This window comes from Mustelus asterias, chromosome 18 (genome assembly GCF_964213995.1).
Source record: "Mustelus asterias chromosome 18, sMusAst1.hap1.1, whole genome shotgun sequence".
Lineage (NCBI taxonomy): Eukaryota > Metazoa > Chordata > Chondrichthyes > Carcharhiniformes > Triakidae > Mustelus > Mustelus asterias.
The window spans coordinates 53,596,432-53,609,045 of NC_135818.1; the positions used below are offsets into that span (position 1 = coordinate 53,596,432).

Genomic DNA, 12,614 nt, shown 5'->3' on the forward strand with positions numbered 1-12,614 from the left:
GGATTCATCATCCGACCCATCACTGCAAATTGGGCTAGACTTACTTCTTGTCCATTCTCATAACCTACACTGCTTGCCCACCATCCTGAATATTCAGCCTATTCTTATATTTTCTGGTAAACAACTCCAGATCCATCATATCCTGTCCCTCAGGCTCTGCCCCACAAAACATATGAGTATATGATGCACAGGGTGCTTAGTCATATTCTATCACATTGTCAGTATTCACAAATTCATAATTCATCCCGGTGACCCGTGAGGAATGGGTTTTTACTATTTGACTCCCCTTCACGCCCAATTACTTTCCTTAGGCCTTTCCATTCCCTTTGCCCCTCTCTTATAATAAACCAGATCATCTGAATTAAATTCCACCTCAGACGATTATATGCGGTGTTGCAATGCTCTCCCAATTCATTCCAAAACCTCAACCTTGATGAAAGCTTTCCTGCCGACAAGACATTTAAGTGGGCAGAAAAAAAGAGCAAGTGTTAGTTCCTTCAAAAGCAGGGGGAGCACCTAAAAGCACTGGAGGAAACTTTGGATTCCGTCCGAACACACGATCATATGAATAAGAAGCATGAGTAGGCCATTCAGCCCCTCGAGCCTGCTTCGCCATTTAATAAGGTCATGGCTGATCTGTTAGCAACCTCCTGTACACCAATCGGCATGGGCTATAACTCCCAACCATTTAAAGAACTATTTGTTTGCAGTGTCTTTGCCAATGGTATTTGCAATCCATTTGATTGGCCAATATTTCTTGCAACATGTCATCTATACTGCATGAATCCTCTCGCACAAACCATTGCTGAATGGGCTCTCAGCTACAGTAGGCAGAACTATATTCAAATTTTCACCCACATCCCGAAATTCCTCATTTTCAAATTCCACTCTATCAAGAGTTCTATTGGTGTTCCTAATCCAGGACCCACCCATTTGTCCATGACCTTGCTGACAATGGTCTGTTTTCCCTTGCCATGTATTAACACAGATAAGCTACATCTGGTTGCTATATTCACAAAGTGTAGGAAAAAAAAACACCCCGATTTTTGTCCCATGCTTTTAAGTTCATTGCCACCACGTCATTAAATTCCCTTGCCAGTGGCAGAGTGACAACAGGACATGGTGGTGTCCTTCGATATTTAACACAAATGGCACAATGAATCATGACTTTCTCAACAAGGTTTATCAACCACTCCAGCATCCCAGGGTGGAGCTTTCTGTTTTTGTGCTGCTGGAGATACAAATTATCTTTCTGTCCACCAAACTTTTATCCCCAGAAGTTAACAAGACAGTTTGAACTCTCTTTGACGAGAAATATCTGGCTTCTTTAATGGCAGGCAGTCATGGCCTGACCGAGTAAAATGTAGATCCATGGTTTTCCCAAATACAAGCACTCTGTCATTCACCATTCTGTTGAAGATCATAGAAACCCTACAGTACAGAAAGAGGCCATTCGGCCCATCGAGTCTGCACCGACCACAATCCCACCCAGGCCCTACCCGCATATCCCTCCAGATTTATCCACTAATCCCTCTAACCTATGCATCTCAGGACACTAAGGGCAATTTTTAGCATGGTCAATCAACCTAACTCGCACATCTTTGGACTGCTTAACATCTGCTTAAGATCTGCTTAACATTAGAGGAATCACATCAGTAAAGGTGAAGAGACTGATCCCGGCTCTCCTAAAGGGAGGACTACTCTTTCAGAAGACGTTAGGGTGTCATCACCCCCAAATCTGAAGCAAATATAGCTTCCACACTCCTTAACCTCCGCCGAAGAGATTCCAGGTGTCAGTTAAACCAGTCCATCCTACACTGTGGAAGTGCAACCTCTATCTAGTTGAATGAATGAGTCATCAAAATACTCATCACCGGATTCAAACTCCCAGTGACCAACACTATTCCTTCATGGCAGTCACCTTCATCATTTTCAGCCTTGGAATTATCTTTTTCATGCACTTTTTCACAAACACGATTCTTTCACTGCAGACAATTCATTGTGTAATGAAAGTTAGAATCACAACGTTAACCATCTCCATGCATTTTTCGGGTTCAAGCATCTAAAGTAACCATCCCAGATCTGCTTTTTGTCTCGACTCTCAAATTGGCTAAAAGTACAACTATCTTCAGATGGCCTATCAGTGGCCTGTCTTTGTACTGGAATCTGCATTCAATATTTTGTCAATCCACCATCCCGGTACCTAAGAAAAACCAAGCAGCGTGCCTTAATGACTATCGTCCGATGGCTCTGACATCCATCATTATGAAGTGCTTCGAAAGGCTAGTCATGGCACGAATCAATTCCAGCCTCCCGGACTACCTGGGTCCACTACAGTTTGCCTACCACCGCAAAGGTCCACAGTAGACGTCATCTCCCTGGCCCTGCACTCAACTCTGGAACACCTGAATAACAAAGGCACCTATGTCAAACTCCTATTTATTGACTACAGCTCAGCCTTCAACACCATTATTCCCACAAAACTCATCTCCAAACTCCATGGCCTGGGCCTTGGCACCTCCCTCTGCGACTGGATCCTGAAATTCCTAACTCACAGACCACAATCAGGAAGGATAGGCAACAACACCTCCTCCACGACCATCCTCAACACTGGTGCCCCACAAGGCTGTGTTCTCAGCCCCCTACTATACTCCTTATATACCTATGACTGTGCGGCCAAATTCCCCTCCAATTTGATTTTCAAGTTTGCTGACGGCACCACCGTAGTAGGTCGGATCTCAAACAATGTCGAGACAGTGTACAGGAATGAGATAGAGAATCTGGTGAACTGGTGCGGCGACAATAATCTCTCCCTCAATGTCAACAAAATGAAGGAGATTGTCATCGACTTCAGGAAGCGTAGAGGAGAACATGTCTACATCAATGGGGACGAAGTGGAAAGGGTCGAGAGCTTCAGGTTTTTAGATGTCCAGATACTGTCCTGATCCCCTCCATGCCGACACTATAGTTAAGAAAGCGAACCAATGCCTCTACTTTCTCAGAAGACTAAGGAAATTTGGCATGTCAGCTACAACTCTCACCAATCTTTACAGATGCACCATAGAAAGCATTCTTTCTGGTTGTATCACAGCTTGGTATGGCTCCTGCTCTGCCCAAGACCGCAAGGAACTACAAAAGGTCGTGAATGTAGCCCAATCCATCGCACAAACCAGCCTCCCATCCACTGACTCTGTCTACACTTCCCGCTGCCTTGGCAAAGCAGCCAGCATAATTAAGGACCCCACGCCCCTTGGACATTCTCTCTTCCACCTTCTTCCGTCGGGAAAAAGATACAAAAGTCTGAGGTCACGTACCAATCGACTCAATAACAGCTTCTTCCCTGCTGCCAACAGACTTTTGAATGGACCTACCTCGCATTAAGTTGATCATTCTCTACACCCTAGTTATGACTAACACTACATTCTGCACTCTCTCCTTTCCTTCTCTATAAACGGTATGTTTTGTCTGTACAGCACGCAAGAAACAATACTTTTCACTGTATGCTCATACATGTGACAATAATAAATCAAATCAAAATCAAATCAAATCAAAAGGATCTCAAAATTAGCCACCATGGAGTCCTCTATTCTTTGCTTTACCACCGAGTTGCTTGCATTTGATAGGAAAGTAGCTGGAAATGACTGTTTTCCTAAAATCCTTTTTAGGACAGCAGCCATTTGGTCTGGGAGAGATTCTTTCCCATGGAATTACATCCCTTTTCATATCAAAAGTTAATCGACATTAGAAACGCATGCACAATAGAGTACCTTAAATGCCAACACAAATCTTCCCAAAAATGCATAGAGTGTTAGCTCAGCCAAGAAAACCCGTGTGAAGCTGGCAGGCCTCACAACCATCTTTCCTCGATGTATCGAACAACACTGTGCATCTTAAAAGGGGAAGCAAGAATCAGACAGTCAGCTGGAGGGGCGGGGCCTAAAAATGCAGCAAGGCCAGGAATCCTTAAATTGGGGCGCTGTTTTTAAAGGGCGACTCAATCTCTGACTTAAACAACTTTAATTTTGCTGCAATAACTTCCATTTTACTGCATCAAACCCACTGCTCAGTAGAGAAATATGTGCTGGTGTTTTATAGAATTCCTGATTTAACCTGCACTTGAACAGGAACATAAGACAAACCAAAAAGAAAATCTGAAGAAATATCTACACTTATTGCAGCAGGTTACCACATTGTTGTCAGTAATTGTTACATCAACACGTATGGCAGCTATTCTGCACTAGCAAAGTCCCACAAACTTAATCGGAATATGTCCTTTGGGTTTCACTGAAGGATGAAATCTTGGCCTGGTTAGATGGAAAAACTTCTGCTCTTCTTCAAATAATGTCATGAAGTCTTTAAGACCCACCTGAATAGATGTGAAGGACCTCATATTAACATCTCATCTGAAAGGTAGCACTTCACACAATGCAGCATTCCCTCAAGACTGCACTGGAGTGTTAACCCAGATGATATGATTAATTTTCCAGTTCAAATGTAATCCTTCTTACCTAGAAGATAGAATGTTGCCACTGACCCAAACTGATGTGTCATTGATTTACTGACATGTTTATCTTCACCTTCCCCCCCCCCCCCGCTATATATTCCTCAGACTAATTCTATTTCTAACATAGAACCACATTCAGTTCTAAATCAAATGAATCAGTCTCCAAGAATTTACCAGTCTTAGATGAACCAAAGAGACAATTGAAATTGCAAAGTCTGGACCAGGAGTGGTTACATGTGAACTCTGAAACCATCCTCCTGCTGATGTCCACTGAGCAATGACTGGACCCACTGATTAAGAAATCAAGGGATAGAGTCATCACAATTCTATCATGTCACCTACTAGAGACATCTCATCCTTTAACTTATATTAGTGGCCCATTCCTTATTTAGTAATATGTTGTGTGTGTGTCCCCAAACAGAGGTAGAGTAGATTAAGCTTAATTTTATGCGTTATTCTAAAATAAGGGGTCAAGACTTGTTTGGTTGTGATGGTGAGGAGAGCGGAGGCACTCCAAAGATGTGCGGGTTAGGTGGATTGGCCATGCTAAATTGTCCCTTAGTGTCAGGGGGATTAGCAGGGTAAATAGGTGGGGTTACGGGGATAAGGCCTGGGTGGGATTGTTGTCGGTGCGGTCGGTGGGCCAAATGGCCTCCTTCGGCACTGTAGGGATTCTATGATAATTTTATAGATGTTTTAGTCACACACCATTAGGAAAAAATTGAGTAATTGTGTTCCAACCCCCAGCCACAACTCTCAGCATTTCTCATTCATTTACCTTTTTTTGAACATGTTGCATTTCTCATAACTTTCACATCTTCAAAAAAACCCTCACTTTGTCACTGACCTTGCTAAATGCTTATTTTGCTGGGTCAATTTGATTATTCCTCGTGGCATGTCCATGCCCACTAGTTCTATCACTGATGCTCTACAATTCCGAAGTTACTTATTACCTCATTTACCCATACCTCTACTATGCTATCTGTTTCAGCTCTGGAGGATTATTTCAGTCTTCATGACAATTCCACTACTTTAAGGAGTTGGAGATTTTAACCACCCTTCTGTTTCCTTCCTTTCTCCAAAACAGACTTCTTGCTCTTCATGAGCTTACAAAAGGCTCTAATAACAGTACTAATAATAGACAACTACAACAATCATTTGTATTTAAATAGCATCATTAATGTAATAAAATGTTTCAAAATGCTTCACAGGAGCACTATCAAACAAAATTAGATACTGAGTCACATTAGGAGATGACCTGGGATGGAGGGAGCTAACAATGGATCCTTGGGGGACATCTAAGGTAATGGCATGGGAGAGGGATCAGAAGCCATCGCTGATGATTCTCTGGCCATGATTAGATAGATAAGGATGGCACTAGGCAAATGCAGTACAACCTAGCTGGACAATGGTGCAAGGAGTGGAGGAGGATGGTGAGGTCAAACATGTCAAAGGCTGGGAGGATGAGGAGGGGTAGTTCAGCTTTGTCACAGTCACATAGGATGTCATTGTGACTTTGGCAAGAGTTGATTTGTACTGTGACGGGAACGGCAACCTGATTGGAGGAACTCAACCATGGAGTTCTAGGAAAGGTGGCCGTGAATTTGGAAGGCAAGAACGCACTGAAGGACTTTGGAGAGGAAAGGAAAATTGGTAAGGATGGCGGGTCATACCTTTTCAGAAGCGGGCTCATGGCAGTAGATTTCAAGGTGTGGGGAGATGGTACCTGGGGAGGGAGACCAATATCAATATATAACAATGCCAGCTAACACGGAAGCCAGGAAGATAAACTGGGTGGTCAGCAGGTTTTGAAAAAACAATCTGGGGTTCTGGGGTTCTGTGGTGCTGAGATGAGGGTAGGGAAGTAGCACAAAAAGAGATAAATAGAGGGAATAGAAGTCATCACATGGAGAAAAATGTGTAATACTTTAATTGTTCTGTTTCACTGGGCCACCAAGGGAGGCATTCAGACCTAGCATCCTTCTAATTGCTTGGGTTCCTGAGCCAGTCGTGGATTGTGAGTGGATTCTGTAAAGGTCACCTACACCACAGTAATAACAGGTCCCTGATCATTTTGACAACCGTTTTACATACCTAGTGGAACTGTGCCTTTCCATGCAAGATCGGTGTGTGGATTCGGCACCAAATTAAGTAGGCAACATTTGGCATCAGTATCTAGTGAACTGCTGTGGACCCCCCAGTCATTACAATTTAGCATTCCCAATTATGAAATGAAAAACATCAGAAATAAAATTACTTCAACGTGTTACCTGTCCGGATATGGGAAAAAAACAAGCGTCATTCTGGGCGGTGGTGTGGAAGTGTTTGTTGGGAAAAGGGTTTTTTTGTACCTCAAGATGACTCTTTTGGATGATGAAGAAGAATGCGATGGACAACATCTATCTGCCCTTTTGAATGCTGTGTATGAGAATGGCGGGAGGGGGCACAGGGGACGAAGGAGAGATGAATCTACATCTCAGCGACCTCTTTAAAAGCTGAGGTGCTTCACCCCCCTTTTCTCCCAGGGCGGCTTCACTGCAGAATTAAGGATGTCCACGGCAGCAAATTCCTTCGCAGCCCCCCCTTGTGAGCTCTAGCCCCGGGCGGTGCACACACGCTCTCCTTCCCTTTCCCTCCTTGTATTTATTTAACTTAACAAGTTGAAGGCCTGTCTGAATAAGCTCAGCCAGCTACCTGGGCCGCCTTCTGCAAAAAAAAACTGCACAAGACCAAATGGGAATACTCAAAAAGAAGAGGGGTGACGAGTTAATAATATTTTGTGCTACATTTGGCAACAAACTCGTCCTTTAACCCGCCCTGTTCAACTGGAGCTACATGCCATCTCTCCCCTTCCTCCCCCACCTTCCTCCCCTCCAGCCACAACAGCATCATGCCTCCTGCATTGATTCCTTCCCCTGCCTCCCCTCCTGGCCTTCTCCAGAGAAGGTGCCAGTGTTTCTTGCTTTGCTTTCCCCGCCAGCTTTAGCCGAGGAATTCCGACGGGCCACACGGACGTCTGACTTACCCCAGCTATTTCTTTCTTTCCGATTTCTCGCCGTGTTTTTCTGTGCCATTTTTGTGTGTGTGTGTCGGCGTCTGCACCGCGTCCGGAGGAGGATCCCTTTAGAAAGGGCGTCTCTCTCTCTCTCTTCTCTGTGTGTGCGAGGATGACGAGCTGTGAGGATGGAGCCTTCCGCAGCTCAGAATTAAACAATGTGCTGGAAACAGCAGGGGGTTGCAGTGTGTACCACATTATGAGTTCGCGCAGGGAATGGGATGTCGAATACATCGGTATTAATAATATAAAAGGGAAAAATTTATTTTATTTTTTTATTTGTTATATGTAGATACCACAGGGTGGGGTCAGGATTGTGTTATTTCTCAGAGGGATAAGTTAATGTATCCTTCGAGGGGAAGGCATGATCTGCTGTGGGGTTTTTTTTCCCATTTATGTAAACCACAAATCACAGCAAAACAAATAATACGAAATGTGAATATATTTTATGGTAACATGCGAGGCACAACGAGAAATGTAAGAATATTAAGCAGATAACATGATGATTATTCAATAATTGTCATTTTATGGACCCTCAAAATTCTGAAAAATATTGTCAGGTACAGAGCCCACAGTAGATTGTAAATGTGAATTCCACTTAATGACAGATTAAACGAGAAATTGTGACTTATTCATAGTCAGTCGAGGCCCTTGCTCACACAGATGGAATAGCTGATGTGCATTATCTGTGACCATATCGCCTTCATGCTGGTGGTACATGCAGGTTGTAATGCCAGCACTTGGTGGAGCACTGAATTGGGTCCAATGGACAGGGGTCACAGTTGGTAAACTGGTATCTGCACAAAGTTTACTTGCTTCGATGTTAAACATACATGGTAAAAGTAAAGGCGCCATATTCCCAGCCAACTGAGCTAACCCGACCCCCCTAAATATACATAGACTACACCTGTGAATCTCATCAAACAATAATCCGAAGTATCCATCCAACCAAGGTAAAAGTGCTTAGTCTATAATGAATAAAAGAGCAATAGAGATCAGTATTCATACAGGGTTTCAAAAGTACTCAATTTTGACAAAAATTGGAAAGCTTGGTTGGCAACCTAGTTCAACCAGATATCCCAGCTCATTCCTAGCCCCAACGCTGGCAGCACCACACCTTCATGTACAATCTTATCAGTGAATGGAGAAATGTGACTTTTATCGCTAAATCACACCTTCTTCCTAGTCTTCTGGCACCTCATCATGTTCCACCCTTCTCAATATTCCTTTAAAATGTTTGTTGATTATTTATTTATTTGGCAGATGGAGTTTAACCCTAACAAATGTGAGGTGATTCATTTTGGTAGGACAAATTTAAATGTGGATTACAGGGTCAAAGGTAGGGTTCTGAAGACTGTGGAGGAACAGAGAGATCTTGGGGTCCATATCCACAGATCTCTAAAGGTTGCCACTCAAGTGGATAGAGCTGTGAAGAAGGCCTATAGTGTGTTAGCTTTTATTAACAGGGGGTTGGAGTTTAAGAGCCGTGGGGTTATGCTGCAACTGTACAGGACCTTGGTGAGATCACATTTGGAATATTGTGTGCAGTTCTGGTCACCTCACTATAAGAAGGATGTGGAAGCACTGGAAAGAGTGCAAAGGAGATTTACCAGGATGCTGCCTGGTTTGGAGGGTAGGTCTTATGAGGAAAGGTTGAGGGAGCTAGGGCTGTTCTCTCTGGAGCGGAGGAGGTTGAGGGGAGACTTAATAGAGGTTTATAAAATGATGAAGGGGATAGATAGAGTGAACGTTCAAAGACTATTTCCTCGGGTGGATGGAGCTATTACAAGGGGGCATAACTATAGGGTTCATGGTGGGAGATATAGGAAGGATGTCCGAGGTAGGTTCTTTACACAGAGAGTGATTGGGGTGTGGAATGGACTGCCTGCAGTGATAGTGGAGTCAGACACTTTAGGAACATTTAAGCGGTTATTGGATAGGCACATGGAGCACACTAGGATGATAGGGAGTGGGATAGCTTGATCTTGGTTTCAGATAAAGCTCGGCACAACATCGTGGGCCGAAGGGCCTGTTCTGTGCTGTACTATTCTATGTTCTATTATCAGTCTCAAGCCCTACCCGATTTCTCCTCAAGAAAGTTTTCCTCCCTAAGCCTTTGCACTCCTTATCCTTAGTAATTTCAATCCTCACCTCAACTCAGCTCATCCTTTCTCCTCTGATTTGTGGCTGGTTTGGTGCATATCAGATCCCGAGAACACATGGGTTGTCTCAAACATACCCTTTCAAAATGCCAGCCTCTACCATGTTGACAAACCCTGCCCTACGTTTAGAAAGCCATCTCTAAAGCCCTCATTGTATCCTCCAAAATCCACAGCTAACATGAATGGATCACATTGGCTCCCCAGTCTAATTCCAATGGGCACCTGGATACAGGAGTTCAAGGCCTTGCACCAAGAAAAGCAGAGATCCAGAAGTGGCTAGGAATGGGATAGTGAGTGCTGCATTGCCATTTGGTTTGTGCTAACACTCCATTTCTACTTGTGCTTAATTGGGGGGGGGGGGGGGGGGGGAGGGGGCGGAGAGTGGTACACGGGATGAAAATCAGTCCCATGGTCTTCACATTTCTCAAAATGTTTTTTATAAATGGTAATAAATCACTTTTTAAATTCTAAATGCATTAATCTCATTGCTCATAGATTAGATGGGGTAAGATGAGAGGAGGCTGAAGTGGAGCATAAATGCCACATGGGCTGGTTGGGCCAAATGGCCAGTTTCTGTGCAATCCTATGTAATCTCGTTTCAGCATTTTTTCATGCATTCTTCTATTTGTATGTGACGACACAGGTCAAGGAGGTCTTTAATATTTAAGGTGGGAAATTAGTGTATTTCATCTAATTTACCATTAGGTGGCAGCTTAATGTTAAAAATTACTGTGCAGAAATAAAATCACAGCTGTAATTATAGCTTGGGGAAAATATGCATTACTTGCTTTTCTTTCTTCTACCAAAATTCATTGCGGCTTCCAAATGGGATAACTTTAACCTTAAATTCATAACATTTTATCCCTATGCTTTCCTCAGCTTTCTCTGGGTTAAACAACCCAGACATCCTGAACCCTACTGATTGCAGGATCAGTGTGCATGCTGTGATATCAGTTTTATTTTAGAATATTTGAGCATATAATGTTTTCAGCACTTGTTTTGAAAAATCATTTTTGAAAATAAAGTAAGACTTGCTACCATGATCTCATGACATCCCAAAATACCTTACAGTCAATTAAATACTACTTGAAGTGTAGTCACTGTTGTAATGTAGGAAAATTGGCAGCTACATTGCACACAGCAATCTTTCACAAGCAGCAATGAAACAAATGGCCGGATCATCTGTTTAGTCGTTGGCTGAGGGATAAATATTGGAGGACCCCAAAAGGAGAACTCACTTGTCTTCTTCAAGAAAACTGCACCATAGAGTACTTGCTTATTTAGGTGGGTTAGTACAATGAATAATAGACAAGACAGAGGTAATTGCAAATAACTAGACCTAAGATATTTAACATCTCCACAAATAGAATTAGGCAATAAATATAGTTTTGCCAGCTTCAGCCCCAAAAGAAATAAAAAATGGAAATTAGTGCAACTAGAGAAGCAACTCAAATACGTTAATAAATATTTTAAAGAACTTACTTTAAATCTATACAACACTGGCTCAGATAGGAAAACAGATGCAAGATTATAAAAACATTTGTTTTTGATAAACCATGATAAACCATTCCCTAAGGTTTTACCAATGCTGCTTTGAAATGGTTGAAAGTGGTTCATGATCATTTTCATTTTGATTTTTCATTATGAGTAAACGCAGTCACACACTGGATTCTCAGCGCAAAATAGCTATGATTAATAAAATCATACATAGGGTACAAACCTGTTGCCCTGTACAATTGATCATTGCTATAGCAGCACATTTCTAATAGACAAAAGAAAACTAAATTCTGCTAGTAGAAATTGGCAATACACATTATCTTAATCCATTTTGTGTTCAATCATAACAAACTGTAACAGTAACAAATATAGAAGAATAACTAAATCAGTTTCCATAAATGAAAAACTCAGGTAGTATAGATTTATCTTTTGACAGAAGAATTATGTAGGGGCCAGTAAAGAGCTAGAGCATCATTATGTGATAAACCTTGTAATTTATTGGGCTAGCATTTCCTGTAAAAATAACAATAAGGCCTAACAGCATTCACTTTTTTGAATTCTTTCCTATATTGTGGATGTCACTGGCAAGGCCAGCATTTGTTGCCCATCCCTTTTTGTCCTTGAGTGGACGGTGGTGAGTTGCCTTCATGAACTGCTGCAGTTCATCTGGTGCAGGGTAGACCCACAGTGCTGTTGGGAAGGGAATTCAAGGATTTTGATCCCATGACAGTAAAGCAATGGCAATATAATTCCAGTCAGGATGGTGTTCCTTGGAGGGGAACTTGCAGGTTGTGTGTTTCCTGTCCTTGTTCTTTTTTTCATATTGATTTGATTGAATTTATTATTGTCACATGTAGTAGTATACCATGAAATGTATTGTTTCTTGTGCCCTATGCAGACAAAGCATACCGTACATAGAGAAGGAAAGGAGAGGGTGCATGGGGTCCTTGGTTATGCTGGCTGCTTTTCCCAGGCAGCAGGAAGTGTAGACAGAGTCAATGTATGTATGGGAGGCTGGTTTGAGTGATCGACTGGGCTTTGTTCATGACCCTTTATTGTTTCTTACGGTCTTGGACAGAGCAGGAGCCATGCCAAGCTGAGATTTTCATGATGTGGAGATGCCGGCGTTGGACTGGAATAAACACAATAAGAAGTCTCACAACACCAGGTTAAAGTCCAACAGGTTTATTTGGTAGCAAACGCCACTAGCTTTCGGAGCGCTGCTCCTTCGTCAGGTGAGTGGGAGTTCTATTCACAAACAGGGCACAAAGACACAAACTCAATTTACAGAATAATGATTGGAATGCGAGTCTTTACAGCTTATCAAGTCTTAAAGGTACAGACAATGTGAGTGGAGAGAGCATTAAGCACAGGTTAAAGAGATGTATATTGTCTC

The 12,614-nt window shown here is 42.6% G+C and overlaps 1 protein-coding gene across 2 annotated transcripts in view; it reads right to left on the reverse strand.

Moving 5' to 3' along the window:
• atl1 (atlastin GTPase 1) overlaps positions 1–7,661 on the reverse strand; it is an 88,124-nt gene extending 80,463 nt beyond the window's left edge. For both annotated transcript variants that reach the window (XR_013500037.1, XM_078233950.1), the window contains exon 1: positions 7,530–7,661. Coding sequence is in view for 1 of the 2 variants with exons in the window: in XM_078233950.1 (XP_078090076.1) it covers positions 7,530–7,578 (49 nt within the window). In the remaining variant the exon portion in view is untranslated. The remainder of the gene's footprint in view (positions 1–7,529) is intronic.
• Between the last annotated feature and the right edge of the window lie 4,953 nt (positions 7,662–12,614).